Here is a 24,709-nt window from a genome sequence, read left to right as displayed (position 1 = left end):
CGCAGCAGGGTCCACGTATGGCTCTTGCAGAAAAGAACCTCCTCCCTCTCTGTACACACCCAGCAGGTACTCGTAACTGCGACCCAGCCTTCAGACTTGTTCCTGGCATGAAAGCAGTATTATTTAAAATTCTCTCTCTATAGTAGCAGCACAGGAAAGAGCAGGAATCAAGAGTATTACCATACCTTACAGAAGCTTTTGAGATCAGTCAGGCTGTGTAATCTATTTGTAAAAGTAGATACATCAGGAAGACCCTCTTTTTCAATAAATTTGTATGTGCTCAAAGATTTTTCTTGCCAAAGCAACCTCAGCTACAGTTTATTATTATTATACTTTCAGGATCACTTTCCTTGCTCCCCCACACAAAAGAAAAATCAGACTGGGAGGAGATACCCACTTAACCCAGCTGACTTTAAAAGCCAGTCCAAAACAGAAAGCATGTGGGGAAAAAATTCCTTTATATGAGGCCCCTTTAGGCTGCTCAAAACATTAGTTGGGAATTTGAGAAACTGCTTCCTACTCCTTACATCTGTATAAAGGTTCCAAAAAAGGCTCCAGACCAGTGTAACAGAAGCTAGTGCTGGTGCAATTCTGGAGCACAGCTACAGGAACTCCATAGTGAAAGAAACGAACAGGGCAACAACAAATTAAATATCTGTTCATACAGGCTGAGTACATAGCAGCAACATCTGAAGACAAGGAAAAAAATTAGAATAAAAATTAACAAAACCCCCAGAAAAATAAACCTTAGTGAAAGGATCACAACCAAACTTAAACAAAACTTACAAGGAAGAAATCATAACTTACACTTTGCTTCACACTTGTTGTGCATAGGGATCTAGAAAAGTACCTGACGAACAGGCTGTGCTGAAAACCCTGCAGATTCCTAGGCACAACTTTGAATCTAAAGTAAGAACAGGAATCCTTTACAATGCCTTGTCTTCACAGATACAGGCTTGATTCAGCTTTAGTTTTCATGCAGCTCTTGTGACAAACAGTTGTGCACACATACACAGGTCACAAAATCAAATATTCAATTTTAAGCCACTTCATGGGTACATTTAATTCTATTTACTGGAGTGAAATGCATCCATCAAACAAAATTTTAAGCTTAAACCACTTATCCACTAAACACAGATGTTAAATATGTTAATAACTCTGTATTTTTTTTCTAAAAAAAGTGAAGTTTGCCATCAAAGGTAATCAAATTTATGCTGACAGTGACCAAGCACTGAACACAAATAATGCCTTCCACAAAAAAACTGGAAGATCTCTCTTCTTGGTTAGTTTTCAGGAAGACAAATCTTGATAGTCAATATCAGTATTTCCCTCCAAGAGCAGAACTCAGGCAACTCAAAGTAGGGATGCCCAAGCTGCATCCTCAAGGCTACATGTTGCTTAGCCAAGCAACTTTATCTGGCTCATAGGCAATTTACAGCCACCCTCTTTCCTTTGGTCTCACATCAGTAACTGCTAGCTCTCAGCTTCCTGATTTCTTAGGGGCAAAAAAGACCACGATTTCACTTGAAAGCACTTTTCAAAAGCAGCAGTATTGGTTAGTGCTCATGCAGTACAGCTGAATCAGATTTGCATCTGCAGATCCTTTGGCAAAGTAAAACCCACAGAACACACATGGATCAGCAGCACTATACCAACAGACACATATATACTGAACTTGCTCAAATGGCAGGAGAGCACAACATCTTATGACACAGCCCACTCTGATGAGAAATTCAGACTCCACTGTTTTAAAATTGCTGTTCTTCTAAAAACTAGCAATCTCATTTTTATCAAAACAAATCCTTGAGTGTAGTTAAAGCCTCCAGTTATACCAGACAAGAACATCATGCAACATTATCACTCTTAAACTCAGAAGTTACCTTGAAGATCAATTTAAAATTTACTATATAGAGTGGAGTTTTTTCCAACTTGCAATAACACATACAGAAAATAGCAATTAAAAGAAATCAAGACTGCAAAGTCAGCCAATTCAGAACAGGTCAGAACATCCTAGACCTATGCAACTTTCATTCTAACTCATGACACTGCCCTTCCTGACATCATGATGTATTTTTCCACAACATCTCTTAAGTGGAACACAAAGAACAGTACCCAGTGAGTAATGTTCAATATTTTGCATTTGCTAGCTCTTCACAAAGTGGACACATGCCTTAATTACTTAGTTATTAACATACTCAAACTGCTCTGAATATAGGCCCATATTGCTAGAAACTACCTGAGTGATTGCCTGATCACGTGTGACCATGAAAACATGAAATTCTTGTGTCCCTGTTTTCCTTACATCGACCACAGAAATCATCTGGGTCTCCCAAGCCATGGGAACCATGGCAGATGGTAACTGAAGCACCCGGTTCATGTCATGACCTGCACAGGGCAGCAAATTCCCTCCAACTAACGTCACTTTAAAAACATTGCACGTGCACAAAACTGAGTTAAGATAATTTTTATTTTAAGAATTTGTGATCTTTTAATACTTAACATTGAATCTGAATACTTTGTAACTAATTTTTATGCAAACAATTTTAGACATAGTCAGACTTCCTCATGAGTTTTCTACCGCAGTCACTATTATTTCTTAAGCGCTTTGTGGATACTAATGACTGCTTTCATACCATCTCTGTGAAGTGCATCATGCTCCACATACAAATAGAAATCCCAAGATGAACATTATCTGGTAATTAACTGTTAAATATTAGAGTCATATAACCTGATTTGGCAGAATTACTTATGACTTCCAAACTCGAACATACGTCACCATAATTAACATATTTCTGTTAATCACATTTACTTCCTTACTTTTAAAAATAATACCGATATCATAATCATGTTATTATGCAAAATATTTCTGGGCCTAGCACCTAAAAAATGTAGTGCTGAAAAGAAAACACGTTTAATACATTTAGGCACGCCTAGTGTAGCACAACCACATTTTCTCTGTGAACAGAAATTAGCATCAAGCAATATCCTGGCAAAATACTTACCAAAGATAATTGAATGTATGCACACAATTCTTTGCAAGAGCTACATGAAACCTAGATGCTAGACACCTTTGAAAAGCCACGGTCATGTATGAATAGGTATGAATATTATTACCACATACTTGGGATAACGAAAGTAATTGTAAAATTATGTATGACAGTATACTGCAAAATGAAAAGTCAGAAAAGGCAAAATAATCAAAAAATGCAACTTGAGTTGACTGGCTTATTTGGCAGTCTATTCTCAGCACAAGATTCAAGTGCAAAACTCTGGGGAAGCTAATGTCAAGCAGGTTTTCAGCTGCAATGTTCTGAAAGGACATGCATTTAACAAATTCAGATCCTTGCATTTCTCACAGTCTGCCACAAAGCTAAGAAGGAATTTTATTTCTTACCTTTATTTATTGCTTTCAGCAAAGCTTTTAAGGTGCCTCTATTAAACATTCATAGTTTTGCAACACTGATATATATCCTTGCTTCCAAAAATTTCTATGTGTTAGGTCACATTTAAAGAAAATAATGGTATTTAAGCAAACAGAACTACACTTCTGTAGAAGTATCTTTGGACCACATTTCTTTTACACAGTGCCAGCAATGTTTTGGTGAAACATTAAACTTTTTTATAACAAAAGGTTTAAAAAGATCAGATGTGGTTTTCCTTCAATTTTCAAAGGCTTTTGAATGACTTACAACTAAATGCACAAGACGTAACTAAGGAGTCATGTTAATAAATCAAGTTTAGATTACTTCACCAGCCATCTAACCTATTCACACTGAAGTTACTACAATGAACCCAACCTACTGTGACACAATTTCATAATTGTACTGTTAATGCTAATTATGTAGACATTTCATCCTATCCTCACCTCAAATCAACACGGATTCTTTCAAAGCTGCTGGGTGATTTCTACACTAAATTGAATGATTATCCAAGCATCTATCACAAGCTAATCTCTTGCAGAGAACAAAAACCTGCATTGCTGCTACAGAGAGGAGCGAGAGCAATTCAAGACAAGGCAATACTATTGTGTATGTCAGTGCTCTGACTGAAAACTAGGGCAGCTTTGCCTTCCGTTGTCTTGGATTAACAGCTCCACAGGAATTCTGTACTAGGATCAAGCTTTAGTCTGTCTGCTAATGCACATAATTTGTACTTACTGCAAGAATATAATACAACTTACAGTCTAACAAGGTTAAGTGCTACAAATGAAGTGACATTTTTTGTCTTGAAAATCCATTCTGTGTTTGTGACTGCAATTCAGTGTGGATGTTTAACTGTATAAAATGTATCTCACAAAGTTGTAAAAAGTAATTTTGTAAGATTCAACATCTTAATTTCTTGAATTTCTCGTACACGTATGTGCTAAGACCAATACAGAGAGAGCAAGAAATGTGCATTACAATTGCATACACAAAGCAAATTAGTGGTTGGGACAAAATGACTGCTAATTCCAACTGAAGTGCAAGGGTATTGAATGAGGCCCTGAGCTTTGCAGCAATATATATATATATATATATATATATGCAATTAGGTACAGCAAAACAGCTGTCATGGCTTTAAAAAACGAGTGATTCATCGCAGACTGGGGTCCCAGGCTTCATAATGCTTGAGAGGCCAAATTCTCCTACCAGTTTCATACCAGCATTGCAAATACCAAGGCAAGTTTCTAGCAGATGACTGCAGAGAGCTCCTTGGCAATCAGTACAGATGCAAAAGATATTGGTAACTGTGATATTATGATCTTCAATTTCTTAATATGGAATTAAGAAATACACTATACAAATTTTGCGTCTGTGTGACAATAATAAAGGTCAGCATTCTCTTCCTACAGTAAGATACTCTAAATCATTCTATTATTTATAAATAATTACCTTTCAGTTGAAGGATTCAGAGTATTAGTTTCACAAAGGTTGAAGTTCAGTATCTAAGTGATTCAGAATTTCCTCTTTCCATGGCCACAGGCACAAAAATCAGTATCTCTCACTAATTGATTACTATTCCATGTTATGTCAGAAGCAAAAATTTATCCTGACGTGTTTGGGCCAAGTTTCCAGGGATAGGACAGGATTCAGCTCATCCAGCAAGACTCTTTTTGTCCTCAGTGTGGAGAAAAACACACATCTAGAACTCACTAACCCCCACCCTCATGACAAAAGTAATTTTAAAGTTCTCCAACACCTTTTTGTCTCTTGATGCTTTTGACAATACATATTACTCAACTATTCAATGTCAATTATTCACAGCTGATAAATTTTTTGCAATGTACCCATTCAGTGCACAGCACAACTAGCATTCACAGACACTATAACACTTGAAATAAAATGCAAGCTGAAAGGAACCAAAGATAACGTAAAACAGGATTTCAAACCCTTCCCAAGGTATTAAGAATGATACTTCTGTATTATTACAGCATAACTGCCAAAAACCAGCCAGGTGTAATTTGAAGGTTTTAATGGATGGAGGACCTACACATGTGTCTCCCACTGCAAGGCTTTATATTAGCCTTGAATTATCTTCTCAGCCTTCCCAACTGGCTCTCCAATTTTCCAAGAACACCAGAAGGTGACATACACATCACAACATATTACCATGCTCAAATATCACTTTTGTAATGACACTGAGGTTATGTTAACCCTACTGCCACAGGATCACATAAAGAAGGGCACATATTTGGGATATATTTTAGGAGGCCAAATGCACAAACAACTGAATTTCAAGAGACACATGACCATGGTATCAGCAAACCTGAATTTTGATACAAAGGCCTTGCATATGACATTTTTTGGCAGAATTCTTTTGATTATTAGCTAATAGTAGCATCTTTTCCACATTCTAGAATTCAGAAGGTCTTCTAAAAGACCTAAAAATAAATCTTCATTAAACAAATTGTTTTTTCCAGACAAATCTTGTAGGTTTTTGATGCAAACTTTCTATACTGTGTAGTGCAGCACAACACTAACTCTAATAAATACTAACACCATTTTCAATTAAGACATCTTTGCTACTTTGAATGCATCATTTCTATCCACCTGCAAGAAAGACGCTGCTATCAAAGTTTTGCACGATTTTCAGTTTTGTCATCTCTGCTAAACAAGAGCTAGATAATAACCAGATGCTGAAGATTCCTAGTTAAAGTAGAAACTTTAATAACTTTTAAGTAGTAGTTTTAACTATGCTTGTCCTTAGGATTACAGGTTTTTAGCTCATTGTAAGAGTTCTAAGCTTACTGATACATGACTTATCACCCTAGTCTGCATCCCCATACACATCACTGGATGATACACGATACTGTAAGTCACAAGATCAGAACAACTGAAGAATAGGATTTTATTCCTATTAAGAACAGGAGGAAAATCAAGCAACAAAGTCAAGAGTCAGATATAACACTTGTGTCCAGGATAAGATTTAATGTTGATTCACCTGGTGGGGTGTGGCTTTCCACACTACCTTTTGCTAAAGTTAAATAACAAATTCTTTGATTGCAATAGTTTTTCAGTGCTTGTAACATTGACAGATCTACCATCTTCTATATTGCCAATATAAAATTCAGAAGATCATTTCTGAATACTTCTGCTTCAGGGAAAATATTTAACTCTGCTGTGTTTTTAGATCTATTCTTAAACAAACCTGGTATGTCTGTGCTTTTGGATCAAGAACTTCAAATTCAGCCAGAGTTTCAAAAAATGTACATATTGCCTAAGAAAATGAAAACTCCAACCTCTGACAATATTAAAATGGAACTGAAAAATCAGATTAAGGACTAGAAAAAACCTTATTCAGCAATGTATTTCCTTATCAAATATGAAGTCAATACCATCTTACTTACCATATTTACAATAATTACGTATTTACAGATTTCATTAAATAATAAGAATGGACAAATGGGGGGAAATATCCATAACTACAGAAATGTATTTATTCTGCTTAGTACATGGAAGTAAAATATATATTATTTTGGCAACTTAAAATTAGTTCTTACATCCACAACACAGGCTCTACTTCACAGCACTGCACAGAGTAGAATCAAAAGGAAATTAAGTCATCAAAGCTGAAATAACACTGCTGTCAAATTCTATTCAAAATGGGCAAGTTCTAAGTCTTCTAATAAAAAGCGAATTGACAGAGCCAGTAGTAAACTGATTAAGTCTTAATAGCTACAACTTTCTAAGGTTCCATCTGTTCTGTGCATGTGCCACCCTGGGCCTTTGCCAGATGCGAGACCTGGGACTCCCTTCTGTATTGTTGGTAACAGGACACTCCTGCTGTGCTCTGTCAACAAATAAGTAGTGCCTGTTGGAACACTGAGGTGACATAGTTGGAAATGTAGGATACAATTAATGCAGACAGTTTGGTAAATAAAAACTGAGATTACTGGTCAAGAAGAATAGAAAATTTGGATAAAGGAAGAAGCCACAGGAATATAGCCGAAGCATTATATAATACCACAAGGGGAAACTCAAAATTACAACTTCTGCAATATCTGTTGGAGAAGTGAAAACAGAGTGAACACTGTAAGAAACAGTCTTACAAACAACTTGAAAAAAAAAGCATAAACTCCTTTCAGCATGGTGGCTCCTGACGAGTCTGCAAAGACAACAGATTGGTTATATGAGGCATACTTAGAAGAGCCAGTCACTTTACAGAAATATTTTTGTTGATGTTCACCATGGTAAAGAATGGTAAGAGTGTCGTATCAGAGCATTCCCTCTGGAGAGCTGTCTATTTACAGCAGGTACACTGCTAGAATATTAATAAAAAAAATTTTAAATGTTTTCTGCCAGAATGAGGCAGCTGTTTATTCCTTGAGCTTTGAAGAAACTATTGATGTTACTGAAAAATGTAATTGCTGAACTACTCGAGATCAAATGGAACTTCTCATTTAAAACTGCCCTAGTACCACAGGGTAACATAAACATCATCCTCATGAAGATTCTTAAACAAACACTGAATTGTAGAGGAGTAAACTCAATATTTATACTGGATAGTGTTGCTAGTAAGTCTAGAAAAATTAAGGAATAAGTAAGTAAATATGATACTATGTGGAAGAGTCACTGAGGCATTTGTAGAAAAGTTACACCTCACAAATCTAATGCAGCTTTTTTAAGTCATAAAAACATGTCCAGGACAGAAATTTGATTGACATCATAGTGCATTTCAAAGGCACTCCCCAAAGCCTCCTAAAGAAAGTAACCTCTTCTTATTATAAAAGAAAATGTCCTGTGAATAAATCACTGGTGAAAAGGCAGGAAATAATGGTGGGCCACGATGGTCAGCTTTTACAGTGGACAGAACAACCAGAATAGTGAATAATGAACAGGAACCTATGCTTTTCAATGTATTTGGGGAAGAGATGTCCACAGATGCTATTCAGAACAGAAAAGATACAGATCAACTAGAAAAACATGCAGGACTCCTTTATTGGGAGTGACTGGGAGGTGGAACAGGAGATTAAATTTAATGGGCGTAAGTATAGTGTACATAAGTGAAACAAAAGGTGAACGTGTTACTAAATACACAGTCATTGACCTCTGAGCTTGTTATTCTCACTCACAGATAACTCCAAAATGTTAAGTTAGATTAGGCATACAGAACATAAACAGTAAATTCACTGCTCAGGAGACAAATAGGTATCAGGAATTGTAAGGAAAGAAACAGAGAACAAAACAAACCCCACCACTAAACCACTCTATAAATGCATGTTGTACTGAATATTCCATTGGTTCTGTTTTTGGGTAGCAAACAAAACAGAGTTAAACTGGAAAGTAGAGAATGTTATTGAGTAACTCCTGTATGAGGAACAACCAAATAAAACAGCACTCTTCAGCTTAGGGAATAGGAAACTGAGAGAAGCCATCCTCTCTCTGCAGCAATCAGGCACATAAAGAGGAAGTTCCCCATGTCTTCCACTGGGACACCTTGCTGAAATCACATGGAAACATGGAAAATGACAGATTCAGCTTTTACAAAAGGAGACCGATCTTGACATTCCAGACTTCTCTGTAGACTTCTCTGCCTAGGCTCTTCTCAACGTTAAAGGCATCCATGAGCATATGAAAGACAGTGAAATTTGAGAAGGAAAATGCATCCAGACACACCAATCCAGCCATGCCACTTCTAGTTATGGATGTTAGAAAACTACCAATGAGCACCACGTGTTTGGTTTGTTTGCATGTTTTTCTCCCTATGCATGTGCTGTTGCCTCTGTTGGAGTCAACAGGCAGAGCTGGATGGCCTCAGTTTGTACAGCTGGCTTTGTACATGCTCTTAGGTAAGAGAAGTAGAAACAAGACTGGTTAAAGAGACTTGAGGCACTCAGGAAAGAGACAGAATATTTGCCACAGGTGGTATAGTATGAAGGAAGGGTGTACTGAGCATAATTGGCAATGTTTTGATGTTGAGGAGGGGACTGCAGAAATGAGTGTGGTCAGGGGATAGGAGAGCAATAAAAAGGGAGAAAAGGCTTCACAGAGGCAAGGGCTGTTTATCCTAGGGGTTTGTGTATTGGTTGCAATCCTAGAATCAGTAATTGGAAGTCAACTGACAAAACAAATTGGGAAAATGTGTCCTAGATCTAGAAGTCTACTTCCAATTAATTGAATATTCTAAACCTGTCAGTAGTTTTCACTTGAATCTCCCAATTTCTCTCTCCTCACTAAATAGTAATTATGTGATGAACATCAAAACTATCAACTTCAAGACCTCTACAGACACACAAGATTCTGTTTCAGGTAGTGTTGTTTGTTTTCATACTCTGTTTTCAGTAATGTGTCAGCTCCTGAACTTTAGGGTTTTTTCCACATAGGGTATAATCTACTGTTAAATACAAAGAAGAAAGTAGCACAAGTATCAGTCTGAGTAAAATGCCAAAAAGGAACAATGTTAAGATCTCACCTGGAGTAAGTATGAGCAAGAGGTATCTGCACTGGAACTCTCATTTTGTATTGTATTCTGTTGAGTAATAGCATCCTCTTTCTTCCGTTCCTTCTGCCCTGCTTCATCATCTTCATACTCATCAAGGCTCTAAAATGGAAAATATTTAGTTATCAGTTACAGTCTTTGTACGTTGCTTCACATTATTCCCGTATTTCACAGAATTCATGCATTGGTGAAATATTAATTTCATATTTCAGGAAGTTTAATTAAATGTAAAATGCTTTTCTTTCCACCTAACAGCTTTTTCTTCATCACAAAAGTAAGAAATAATCAAATTAAAATCCAATTTGACAAAGCTTTAGGCAATGCTGTGCAAGTTCAGTGCTAATCCTGCTGTGAGCAGGAGCTTGGACTATACCTGAAGTTACCTCCTTTGGAATGATTCTACAACCCTGTTTGCCATATGCAATTGTATTACCTTTACAGATAAGAGATTTTCAGGAAATACAGAAAAGAAAAAAAAAGTTAATTGTACTCTTCACTCAATAACTGATCTTTTTTGACATAGTGGCACCTGCTGATGTTGAAGTCCCAGTCTCAATCGCTCATTTTAATTATGGCTCCCTTGGTTTGCATTTTTTCTTTGAAAATTTACCACTGAAAATCAGTAATTTTTCAATTACTTGGACAGTCATTAATTACTCACAGTTTACACTTATATGAAACATTTTGACTCTTCAACACAAATGTTTCATACTAGATTTGCTGAAATACTTGCTTTAGGAGGATTAAGCTTCTAAAGCACTGACTGCTGTCAGGCCAGAGACAGGAAAAGTAGGCAAGTAAATAAATAAAAAAAAAAACTTAGTTTTACTGCCTCTGTTCTAGCTCAAAGCCACGTTAAGGCCAGGGTAGAAATGTGAGCAGTCAACCAGCTTTGGGCTGAATCAACTGTGTCTAGGTCAGTCTATTAATTCAATGTAGACAATGAACAGAGAGAAAGAAAACCCCACAATCTTATGGCTAGAAGACCAACTTAAAGCAGACAAAACTCAAAAAAAAAATAAAAAAATCTGTCGATGACATCACAAGCTGTTTGCCAGCATTCCACATCAGAACAAGAGATGCGTGAAACCTTGTTACCGAAACACAGGGAAATAATCAGTTTAAGATATCAGAAAAAGCTTCTAGCTGAATGTCCTCCAGTACCTTGAGAAACAGAGAACAGGACTAGCAGAGAACAAAGATGAATGTCAAATTATTTCAGTTGAAATTTCTAATGCAGATAAAACAAAGTCAATATTCTGAGGCTGATATACTGACAGTCTCTCACCATCTTACACAAAGGACACAAAACTAGTCAAAAGTATATCATGAGAATGCTGGAAAATACAGTATCATTAAAAACAAAACCAGTGTTATTTGCTAGCTGAAAATAGCACCAGTATATCAAAAACTAACTCCAGCTCCTCCAAAGCAAACACTATGGGGATACAAGTGCTAGAAAACTGGCAAACCAGAAAGGGATATTTTTCCACAAGTGAACCTGAATAAAAGCTATTTAAACAGCAGCACTCATTACAGCAACACTAATGCAATTTTACCAGTCTACTTCTAACCAACCTTTCAATGCAACTGATGCAGACCTGCTCCTATCACTAAAGAAGGTTACTATGGCTAAATCATTACACATTCAAAAACACTTTCATTGAGTCTTCTGTAAAAAAAATAATTACAAATATTTAATGTAATTCTTTTGGGTCCATTTATAAAAAAAGCATTAAAAAAACACTGTAATGGCACATTCTAGGAAATGTTCTTTAAATCAACATCCTCTACCTTTTATAAACTGTAAAGCTTAAAAATTTTGATAACATAAACTTAACTTAGGTCCTAATTTATCCCATTATCGTATTAATCCATTATGAAGTGACACAATAAGAAATATTAAGGCTCTAAGGCAACAAGAAATGATCTTTGCCTCTTTACAAAGCCAGCCTTGTTCAGAAAGAACTAGAAGGCACACAGAAGATATAATGTAAATTTTAACTAGTGTCATGCAGATGAAGAATGATACTGTGTTAGAAAAACAGAAACATTTTCAGATTGTTTTTCCGGTCTCCAAGCTGTCACAACAGAGAATGGAAACAACTTTGCATTTCCAAGGAAAAACCTTCCTTAAGGAGAAAAATGAAACTCAAATATAAATATTGTAGGAAAAAAAGTCTTAGTAGTGACTAAGTAGGTAAGTGTACCCTTCTCCACAAATTCTCTCCTTCTGATACATGCTTCTCGTAAGCTTTCCAAAGACAATGAGAGTTCCATAGAAATATTTTTCTCTGAATACAATTACATCCGTAATGAAGAATGCTCTCTCTTTTAATAGAAAACCACCTGCTACTAACTATTCTTTTAGCAATTTTGAACAGGAACAAAATCTGGTATGAAAGTTATAGGCACATAACTTTAAATATTTTCAGTTAGGATTTGCCTGTGATGTCCATTCCTAAACTTTCCTTTCTTCTCAGGAAGGTCCAAGATCACCAAAGTCTGCAAACCAATACCATCGAAACCACCCCAAATAATCCATACTTCCCCTAGGCTAAAGGCCTTTTTCCCAAGCATAGGACATCTGGTTAAACAGTTCATGTAAATCTAATTCAGAGTGCACAGGCTCTGTTTTAAAGGCTCTGGGGGCTTGCTCCCCAGTCCAGCTCACTGCAGCAGGTGTCACAGCACAAGTTTGAGTGGTTAGAACCACAGCAGCACCAGGTTTTTATTACTTGTAAGAGATGAGGAGGCAGAGTCACAAGCACAGGCCATCAGTCACCATCCACAGCTGACATGGCACATCTGGCCAGGGCTGCCAATGCCTTCCTGCCCTAAAGCAGATTCCTAGTCGCTGTCAGAGGCTGTGGTTTCCCAAACACGAAGAACACGTTCCCCTTCCAAACATGCAGAAACACAAATTTACACAATGTTTACAAAATGCAGGCTGAGCAAAAACCAACAGGGCAACAACTACATCATTTAAACCTTTTACTGCCTTTTAGCAAGTTATTAAGTTTTGCTTTGATAACCATTAGCCTTAAAAAGGAAATCCACTTGTTTTGACTCATGACAAAATAAGCTTCATTATTGAAAATATCCTGCCTATGCACTCATCTTCAGTTATTCATTGCTAGCATTATGTTCTTAGCTAACTTTTAGAGTAATAAAAATCAATAAAACCACATTTTGGTTTGTGGGTGAGGGTTGATACATTATTATTGAAAAAATTAAAAATGTTTATTTAAAGTGTTGTTAGACACTTTAAAAACTGCATTTTTTCAAACTGCCCTGCAGCTGAAACTGGCTCAGCCCACAAGACATTTCAATCAGCTGGATTACTGTGTTGCTCACATTGCAGACTGTCTCAAATACTGCACTTTGCTGTAAAAACTAGTTTCACATCATTGAAAAAGACATTAAGTACAGCAATTACTTTCTCTGTCAGCACAGCAGAGAAATGGACTTGTAACCACCGAGGTGTAATTCTGACCCATTATATAATTCTCTCCATCCATTCCCTTTCCTCTGCTTTTTTATTTTGCCACCAGGCACATACCATTTCAGATTCTTATTTTCCATTAAAGTCATCCGAGTTTTGTGTAGCAGATATTCAATGTGACATTCCCACATCTGATCTCAATATAAGGAATCCACAGAAATTCTTTAGGTTTTCTAGGATTTCAGTAAATGTTTGAAGCTGTAGTATAAACATTTTTCTGTAAACCTCTAGTATGGAAAATACAAGCAGAATAAGATGCTTTCAAAAGACTCAGACTGAGGAAAGAAATTTCCACAAAGATATTCCCACATTCCAGCACACCACCCCTCCAGTATGGAGACATTGTACAAAGAACATTTCTAATGATTCACTGGTTTGCTTCCTATAAATATTTGCGCATTGCTAAGAATAAGCAAGAGCTGGGGAAGGGCTGTCTATTCCCAGGAAAGAAGCAATATTCCTATCCTGTGCAGATCAGTTTATGAGCACGCACAAGCTGCTCTTGCCACAAGAAACCATGCTGAGTCAAAATGTCCCCATTCCCACCCCCCTTCCCGCACCAACCTGCTTCTGCCTTGGAGTTCTGCTGGCCAAGCACATAACTGAGGGCTTCCCAGTTCATTTCATGAAAGGTCAGTCAGGTTAGTTTCAGCAGTTTTAATTAGCTCAATTGATTTTGCCTGGACCAGATACAAGCCCATTCAAACTATCTATTTCGCAGAACTCCAGGAATGGTAGTGCTACATCAGCTTTTTGAAAATGATGAGCACTTGAGATAATACCATATTGAACCAGTACAGCAAGATGTGCAAGCAGATACTGTACTCTCAGTAAAACCCTGTGTTCAGCTCCATATTGGGCAATAAACAGAAACTCTACATCACAAGCACCATCAGTTATCTCAGTGGACTTTCTTGGCTTAACCATGTAGGAGAGGAAACAAATCTAGGCATCTGCCAATTTTCTGAAATAACTATGAACAATTAAAAAAGGCAATTTCAAAAATTTATTAATTTAATTTAAAATAAACAATTTTACCATAAGGACATTTCCCATGCTGAGAAAAAGCTTGAAGTGCACTATCACACCTTCATCTCAAGACACTGTAAAATTGCTAAGGTTTTTATTAAATATAAGTATTTTCTAAAAGCTTCCACAGTAGAAATACAAGACAAGATATAAGAATTGCTTTTTACTCTGAAAAAAAAACTTATTCAGGCAATTAACTACTGCAACATCCAATTTGGGATTCAACATTATCTTTCCCTTGGCTGACCATTCAGAAAAACCTGGAAAATTAGCTGCAAATAAAAGACAACTATTTTACACATGATTCTATATAATCACTCTTCTTACTGCACCACTGAGAACCAGATGCTTCCTTGCTTTACCATGCACCACTTTGATATCAGCTAACTACCATCTTCCTACCTCTATGCATAGTATCAAATCCTTCTGTCAGTGCCTCCCATCAAAACCAAGCAAAAATCCCAACCCTCTATGATTTAAGATTAAAGAACTTTTCCCCTCTGAAACACTAATTTTAATCATGTTTGCAACACACTTTTATTACACTGTCTAGACAGCACCCAAAATATTGAAGTAAAACAGGTTTAGAGTAATAAAATGTTTTTATTGGAATGACAGTATAATTGGAAAAATTGCATCTTTTTCACTCTACAAGCCTTTCATCACATTTCACTTATTGAAGTTCTTTTCTTTACAAGTTGAAAATGTTCACCTCTGTTCTTACAGAGGTGAAAAGAGATGTTATTCCTAGGAACTGTCTAAAACCTACAGTTTTATCAATTACCCAGCTAAAGATTTTATTTTTTTAAGACTTCAATTCTCACATTAAGAGAGTCCAGAAAAGGATACTGAACTCCAACACCTTAATCTGCATGATTTTTGTGCACTTTTAAAACTCTGCATCTTTAACTGGAGCAGTCCAATATCAACCATTAGTATAATCACAAGCATGGATTTTTAACGTAGAAGAAGAGTAAAAGCAGGAATCTTTGGTATCTGAGATCAAAAGAGACCCTGCACAACAATGGGTCAGTGCCCAGCAGGTGGGCCAGAGCACAGCTGACTGCAGCCATAGGATTCACTCATCCTTGACCATGCTGCCAACAAAGCAACCCTAGAAGATGAGCATCACATAGAGATCAGTGAAATGCACCTCTTGCTCTACAAAATTCACAGCATTCCTGATTATAAGTCACGTTTACTTTTTTTTTTGAACTCTATCCTTTTCTCACCCATAGTAAGAATTTATAAGTACCTACTTTGTACATTCAATTATATTCCAGAGCAAATACAATTTAAAGTCTCAAAATCCTCTTAGAAATGTTTCTGGAAGAAAAAAAAAAAAAACGACAAACCAGCATATTTGTCTGTATTAAGAGCAAAATAACAAAGTATTTTGAATTCTTTTAAAGCTTTATGTAAAACATCAATTGCATCAACACTAGAATGTCAATTATCCCTCATTATAATAACAAAAAGCAGCAATGTTTGCAGTTTGTAATTCATCAAAATACTGTTTGGTCACCAGTGTTTTCAAACATACCACAAGAATGAGTTCAAAAGTCAAATGTTTAACTTAAACTAATTGCCAAAAAATCCTTTATCACAAGGCTTGTCAAGAATGATTGGTGGATATGCTTAATTTAACTACTTAGTACATGATACTAAAAGTCGTAGAGTAAAATTCCAGGGATATAACAAAACTTGTCTTGCAGAAGACAAGCTATCTAGCATCACCAAAATCTTTCTAGAAAAGAGAGACATCATAAAAACTATGGATTGGCAAGTGATCAGAATTAGGCACCAAACTATTTAATGCTGAACTCACAGTTAACATTTTAGAGCCCTTCTGACTGATCAACACCTAAGAACAAAAGTATCAAGCAGCAACAATGACTGAGGATCCTTGTGCAATGACATCCAACTGCTTACACCTGTTCCATGGGGAAATTATTATATTAATAGAATTATGACTCATCCAGAAGAAATCCCAATCCATGCTCTTAAAAAGATGTAAAACAACATCAGATAAAGGGTCTAAGAAAAAAGCAGCCAAATCCTCCTAATGCTGCTGGTATGATCTGACTTTCAGAATTATAGGGTCCCTATATAGCACATCTTTGTGTGCTATGAGTGAAAATAAACATCCTGCTCCTAATTCAAATTTTGCACACTGCTCCTTACTTCTATTTTGATAGTAACACGTCTTTTCCCTCCTCTGCTGATGGTGGACATCAGGTACAGACTTAATAAAAACTAAACTCTCTACACAGAAATCACTAACAGTGTTGAACATATGAATCTAGAAGTTACAGCAATGGTCCCAAAAATCACACACACTTGAGAAGTGGAGTCAGTCACCAAACCAGTCTCATTAACCTCCTAATTAACATTCCAAAATGACGTATCCTATCTGAAACAAGGATGGCAAACCAGTGGTTGAGCAGAAGAAATTTGGTAGAACCAAGTTTGCCTGGTTCAACCAGGGGAAAAAGGAGAGATCTGTTAAAAATATTTCCACTGTTCACAGAAGAAATATTTATCAGTTTGCATCATGCCACAGATGTTAGGAAACAACAATCACAGACTGCATGAGCAGAAATGAGAATTCTTCCTGGATGTATAGAAAACAAGTGATCATTTACACACCTGATGCCTACCTGTGCTATTTTTTCTATTAAACTTGCTCCTGTATTAGGTAAGATTTTAGATGTTGGTGTTAGAGGGCACTTAATGGCTGAACAAAAGACACTCAAACAACAGCTAATGGAGTAAAAATGGTAAAAAAATCACCATCACCTTGACTTTCACTGCCACATATTTCTGACAAAACTTAGCAAAAAGAAACAATGCTCCAAATGAGAGAATTACATATTGACATGCAGCAAAAGACCTATGGTCTTGAGCACCCTTCTCTTTAAAGCCACAGAAACATGAAGAGAAAAACATCTTGGAGGAGATTAGCATGCTAATTTCAAAACAGAATTATTCCTTTTAATATGACCATATAACACAGAATGTTCTCTCCCCAGTACATCTATGGTGCTTCTGAAGAGAAATAAAGATAAGATCAGTACTTGAAGAATGTTCTAAAAGGAGACCAAACAGGTTAATCAGTGGAACTGTATTTCTAACTGTCCTGTCCCCTGAAGCATGCAGTTTGTAGCCATTTATAATGTCCGAATTTCAAGTTGCATTTAATTTTTTATTTTTTTTAATGCAGTGCCTTCATAGGATTCTGCTCTCTTGCCTAATGGGCTAGTTGTCATTTTTCTTCTTCTACTCACTGCATCTCATTCAATGTTTACATACAGTGGGTGTGGGATTGGTCAAACTAAACAAAGGGAAAAAGGCTGCTGAAAACCAACTAAGCACAGGCAAGCCAGGACAACAGACTCAGAACCAATCCCAAAGGGATAAAGAAAACTTTGGCACTATACTTAATTTTGAGAGTTGTACTACACTTCTCATTTAGGAGTAAGATCTTCTCAATCTACAAAAATTGGTAAAAGTATTAATCAGATTTTCTGCACTCCCAGATGCTTCTTTTGAGTCTTAATTCAAGTGTACTAACCAGAGAGAGATGGACTACATTCAGCTGTGGGACAGGAAAGGGAAAAGTAATACTGAAAAAGCGCTTCAAATAGGATGGGCACTTACCTGCATGAAAAAAAAAAAAAGTTTGAATTTGATTTCCAAGGCAATAAATAAGCACTTTTGATGGACTCAGCACTGTTGTCAGGAATAGACAGTGCTGATCAAAACTGTGTAGGCACAAAAAGTATATCTGTGGTACTGAAGCCTCCCTAGGACAGATATAACCAGGAAAGATCAAAAAAGTTTAAAGTTGCTGAAGTCAGCATCAACTATTTCTTGGGAGAACACCTTACACCTACAAATTAATCCTACTAATTAATCCTCCTAATTCTATGAAGTTGTTTCCCAACCTAGAGTTCCAAAATCACTCTTTAGTTCTGTATTTGGAGGGAAGTCCTTTTCCTCGGGAGCATTGCCAGCACTTTTTAAATCATTATATCAATGTCCAAGGATCTTGATGTAAATCCAGTTCAGGTTCTCACTGTGCAATCTCACATGCTAACAGCCTAAGAGCCTTCTGTTACCTCCACTTGTATCCTTGCTTCTTATGGAAACTGCGATCAGAAACCACACCTCTTGTGTACCTGGATCTTTCTGAAGTCACTAGTGCTGGCAGGTGTGTGCATGTGGTGTTCCAGACAGTAATTAATACTTAGCAATAGATTCTTTAAGACATGAAAGTTGCACAAGAAGTGTGAGGGGGTTAACTCAAGCTGGTTACAAGTGAAATATGCAGATTAGTTGCCACAGTAATTCAAGGACTAGACAAAACAGGCAGCTCTCCTTCCACCTAAGCAGTCAGCACTGTATACAGCCCTGAGCCAGCTCAGCAGGTGTTTGACTCTTCCCATTCAAAAGCTCTGTGAGGAACTAAGGGAACTACGGTATTGACTTGGGAGTGAGGAGGAGAAAGCGTGGGAGACAGAAAGAGCTGTGGGAAAGGCTCACAGAAAGAACATGTAGCTGATGCCTGGTGAGAGGCAGCTACTCAAGTAAACATCTATTACAGCAGCAAAAATAAGCAAGCAAGCAAAAGACACATCTGTTTCAATGGTCTGAGAAGAAAAACTACACAAGGTACTTATTTTTTATCGTCTTTATGTCACTGTCAGAGAGGCTGCCTAATTTTCCCTGCAACATGCATTCAAAAATTTTCATATTTTCATTACCAGGTCTAAGACAGAGCTGGGCACACTCCACTTCCAGCAGGTAAGAAAAACTAGGACTTCAGGGTGGGAAAATGCAAATAGACAAGACTTTGCCACTAAAGAGTATTTCATGCGCACACTAAACAGTACCAGCAAGTTCAAGCACCTTAGTACAAGAGTAACATTGGAATATGATGACCTCAGAACAGAGAACAACATGCATAGACACAAAACCAAATCCATCCAGGTGTGATGAAATCCCAGTATAGGATCATAATGGGAGGAATGAGTCACGTCACACAGTTGGTTCAAAACAACTTCACTCACTGGAACCTTACACTACTGTAACTCATTCCATAAGACAGCAATGCTATTTCTACAAGAAAGCAAACCATAAGAAAACATGAATAAATAAAGCATGGAAAATGCTGAATAAATAAAAGTTTATATTCACAATTGCAGAATTTATAAAAAAAGGCAATTTTCCATTGCTGTTATTTTAATTGTTGAGTGACTGATAAAGTTGTGGGGCTTTTTTAGCTATAGAGTTACTTGCATACAATATAGCGTAAGCCTTGGCCAGGTCTTCAGCAATCAATTACTTGTATGTCACCCCATCTAGACATAGATGACAGCTCAAGCAAAGAGCCTGAGACCAGACAGCTCAAGCAAATCACTAAGATTTCATCTTATAAAGCATTTATTATCTTGATTCATAACATCAACTGTAACATGCATTTCTCAATTGGGAAAAGTCCTCTCTTCTGAAATACTCACTGCCCATTACTGGTGACTGGAAAACTTTGCTACAAGGTGACATGGATTTGCTCTGTGCTCCAGACCTAAGGCACTGGCAAGGGTCTCCCTTGCTGAGGCACAGAATAGAAGGGCTACACCCCTTCCCCCCCTTCTCCTGAGTGTAATGAAAGCGTGAGGTTAAGGTTAAGACTGATGCAAAATTAACATGCATCACGTTCGCCATGGTAACTGTTCACATGCATTGTTTTCTGTAGACCAAACCTTGGTAAACACAAGGTAATTCAAGCTTTACCATTCCTCAGTGAAAGAAAGGTAAACAATTACATGCATCCTGTAGGTACCACAGCATTCATTCTGTTACCATGGAGCAGCCCTGAGCCATTGCTGTGTCCAGCCCAACAGCCTGTCACTCTGACCAGAGGACAAGGAGAGGAATTCACATGAGTTAGCAACACTGGAAATGGGATTCCATTCAATTTGTCTCGTATAATTACCTATCAAAGCCAAATAATAGTTAAAACCAGACTTTTTTCCCTTGATTTAAAGAATCTTAATGACCAAAAAAACAACCCTTTCAAATATAAATTGATGCTCCAGTAGGGATCTTCATGTTGTTAATGGGACGACACACACGCACAAAAACAAAATAAATCCCCCCCAGCCACTGCTACACTCATAGTCCAATCCAAACCAGAGGAAAGCAAGCAAAGAAGTATCCGAGGAGGAGTGAGGAATGAGGATTCTGCTGTTCACGTTATTAAAACATGCTTTTAATTTCTCAGACTACAAGCTAAAGCCTGTAATAACGTCGTTGGAAAACAGAAGGCTGAGTGAGCATCTGAGGGTGAAAAGGAATGTTTTTACAGGCGCAGTTAGTAAATACCACTGGCTCCTGCAGACATTCTTCCTTAAATGGAAATTAACATTGCATTAGGTTAGAAAAGAATGTCTTGATACAATAGATGTGATAGGGTAGTTATTAACCTTTTAGCACCTGCACTGAATGAAACAAAAATTAGCAGAAGGCTTTATATATACAGCTTTCTGTTCAGTAAATATTTAAAACTCTTTCCCTTCCCTGCCACATGATTCTTGGCTGTGGATCTGGAAGAGCAAGGAATCCTAAAATCTCACAAACTATATTAAAATAATGTGGAAACGCATAGTTTTTCGCATATCTATGACTAATTGTGTGAGGGCACTAGACAATTTAAAGAAAGGAAACTACTCTAGATAAAATCAGAACTGAACCGTCACCCTAAAGTTGAGCCAAACTTTATTTCAACATTGAAATAACTCTGCATTGCTTTGATTTTATTTCTACTTCCTATTTTTTTATTTTCATGTCCCCCTGCAACTGCTTTTTCCAGCCAAGAAAACAAGACTTCTCCCTCCCCCAAGATTCCTAAGAAATTTAACAATGTAATGGACAAGGGCTGAGGTTCCACAACAGCTAGAATCAGCAAGAGACCATTCAGCTATACTCCAACTCTTCCTCTTTCCTGCTCTGGCACAAGGGCATCTACCAGTCCTCCACACCCCTCTGCTGACACTGGCAAATCATGAAAGGGAATTTTCTAGCAAAAAGGTACCTCTATGAAAATTGAACAATATTTTGTACACCTTGGTCTAGCTAATTACAGGATCAAACAGGTGCCAGGACCAGCACAGGCAAGTCAGGTAAAAGCAAAGATCTAAAACTGTCTGGACATGGAAAAGGATAAAATCTCACAAAATTAAACCCTCAGCAACTCAAACCAGAGAAACAGGGGTTCAACAGAAATTCATCTAAAAGCACGTACTAACATTTAACATTACTAACTATTTTGGGACATAAATAGTATGCCTGATAACACTAATAAACACTATTTTTAGAGGGAAACAAACTATTCATTCAGACTTCAGAGCTCCAACACAAGGCCCAGATGACTTCTTGAACCTGCAGGCTGTTTGTGCTACAAAACAGTTTTCCCCTTGTAACCTGCACAGCTGCTATTACTCTAAGTTGAGAAAAGAGGACTACTACAGAGCTGCAGAGCTCATCCATCCAACCACTGCAAGTTTCACCAGCATTCCACATCACGGCATAGCCCTGTGTTAACATTCCTTAGGTAAAAAGCCCATCAAGAGTCAAAGACTGGATTAACACGCTTCTTCACACATGTTCTTCTTGGCTCCATATGCAACAGGGCCATTGCAACTGAAAGAAAACTGCAACACAAATATAAATGAGCAGAATGGAGGGACAAGAACAAGCTGGGTTTAACCTGCCTTGTCCAACATAAACAGTATGAAGTCAGAAATGCCTACAGTCTGGTCAAACAGCCCAGCCTCACCTTCTGTTCATCCTGACGCCTGCACTGCCCATCCTTCTGTCTTGGCACATTTACCTGTACAGAAACTGATAGCACGAAAAATTAATTCAATTAATCCCAAAAATGTTAATCTTCAGACCTACCACTTGCCCTGTTATTAAAACAGGTGCACAAACACAGCTGAGAGCACAAGGAGCTGGCCAAACTCCATGTAAAATTTGTAATGAATTACCCCCTCTCTTGGCACAATATACAAAATCACATTCAAATATGTATACCTGGTGTACATAGCATACCTCACATTCACGACCTCTCCCGCTAACATATGCAAATCATTTTAGGAAAAAATATCCATTAAAAACAGGACCACAAAGGATCATAACACAGGCACTGCACTATGCCCTATGCTGCTAGGATTTTAGTATTCTCCTATTTCTGCTTTAAGAAAATTTTCCACATCTTTTAACAGGGAGCCCCTTTTTATAAGTAGAGCTTTGTACACATACACACTTCTATGCCTTTTTTTTTAACTGTACTTATGACATAAATTGTAAAGATAAAAAGAAAGTATTGATAATTTCGCTGCAGTAGTTTATGCCTGGAATATAAGTGGGGTCTAGGATTTTTATGGCTATCTTATTAAATGGAGTTAGGATAATGAAAGGCTCTGACTCTCTTCTGTAGCTCCTTTTCTATTTATGGTTTGTGTTTGAAGACTGTTTCTAAACTGGAGAGGGAAGCAAGACACAGGTACATCTATGCATTCTCATACCAAGCACCCACAAAGGCTTTCACAGTCGTTCACTACTGACACAAAATGCTGTAAGAAAGGTTTTCTCCCAAAATCTCAGCTCACATTGTAAACAACCAACTGGATTGTTGAAAACAAAAACATACCTTGAAAAAAGGATGCAGACTGATTCACTTACGCATTGCACTCAACCTAGTAAGATTTTGTTGCAAGAACAAGAATAGATTACAGAAAAAAACCCAACAACATACAAAAAGCCACATCCAAAAAAGGGGCATAAAGCAGTTTGCCTAGAAAAGCAATCTTCATCACTGGAAATTTTAAAGTACACATCAATGGAAGATAAGTATCAGGAATAACACAGGTGTAAGAATGCTGTTGGGACAAGATGACAAACTAGACAGTTCTTCAAGGCTCCCTACAACCTTATTTTCTAGGTGTTTTTAACAGTAAACTCTTTGCAGGAAGAGTTGTGATGGCAACAGAAACAACAAATAAGAGTAACAAACTGCACCAAGAACACATTTATCCTCACCAACCTTCATGCATCTATCCCACAGAAACCACCTGCAGCTGCACAGTAAACTGGGAGGAACAAGCGTGAGCAGCAGGGCAATTTTGCTCTCACACATATAGGATTGGGCTGGCTCAATCAATGCTGACTCTTCATCAGAAGACATAGGTACACAACAAGAATTCCTCTAAGCAGAATATAGTTCAAATCTGAGAAGGTAACAGTCAAAAAAAAAAAAAAAAGGGGAAATAAAAAGTTGTTCCACACCTGCTTTGCTTTCAAATATATTCCCACTCATCCCTGCCAAGGATGGATGTTGGCTTGTTTCTGGAGTGTTTTCAAGCACAGAATATCAGTTTCTAAATTATGTTCTTCCCTTCTTGACCTTATCCAACTGACTGCACCAGTGTATTAACTACTATTTGTCTATCACACATACTGAAGAAACTAGTTCACATCTACTTTCCCTGTTAGCTTAATCAAAATTACTACCTTTCTTACAACTTCTGCCTTCCTGCTAACACAAGGTATTTACAAGATAACTACAATTGTCTTCTGTGATGGTCTCAGTTAAAATACTATGAAAGAAAGATCAGCTAAATTACACTGCCTGTTCATTAGTCAAGAAAATTATGTAAAATACATCTCCCACTAATTTACTTGCAACTGACTCCTATCTAGATAACATCTGCTGATCTAGATTTATGAACCTAGAATTGCTTTTGTAATTATAATCATAATTTTATACTAAAATTCTCTGAAAACTCCAGTATTCCAAGGTTTCTGAGAAATCAGTATTACCAGACCAGAGACTACCACTGGTACTGGTGGACACCTGCATTGAGAGCAAGTTATCTGGACATGATCATTTTCAAATGTTTATCCCTACTGGAGATGAACCAACTCCCTAGAAAAACCTTTTTAATGTGAATACTTACACTTGTTTCCTCTGGACAGAAAACAGAAATAGTTCTTCAACATGTACTCCTAATGGCAAGTGCTCATCAATGTAGCATAGTAATACAAATCTAACCAGAAAGATACAACAACATAACTTACATTATGACTGAATAATTGCTCAAAGACAAGAATTGCACTTTTAAGTCAGATGGCTCCTACAAATGAATTGTAACACTTGGCCATGGCCATGCTACCTGACCTTGGAACAGAAAA

At 37.2% G+C, this 24,709-nt stretch overlaps 1 protein-coding gene across 1 annotated transcript in view; it reads right to left on the bottom strand.

Annotated features, from left to right (window-relative positions):
- Window positions 1–24,709, bottom strand: part of PAWR (pro-apoptotic WT1 regulator) — a 68,572-nt gene that overhangs the window by 23,326 nt on the left and 20,537 nt on the right. Inside the window, exon 3 of the mRNA XM_086884218.1 lies at window positions 9,892–10,020. Coding sequence (XP_086740344.1) covers window positions 9,892–10,020 — 129 coding nt within the window. The remainder of the gene's footprint in view (window positions 1–9,891; window positions 10,021–24,709) is intronic.

The sequence above is a fragment of the Cyanistes caeruleus genome, chromosome 4 (assembly GCF_971803275.1).
Source record: "Cyanistes caeruleus chromosome 4, bCyaCae1.hap1.1, whole genome shotgun sequence".
In the NCBI taxonomy this organism is placed as follows: Eukaryota; Metazoa; Chordata; class Aves; order Passeriformes; family Paridae; genus Cyanistes; species Cyanistes caeruleus.
Note: the sequence above shows the minus strand (reverse complement) of the source record. Positions and strands in the feature narration are given on the sequence as shown.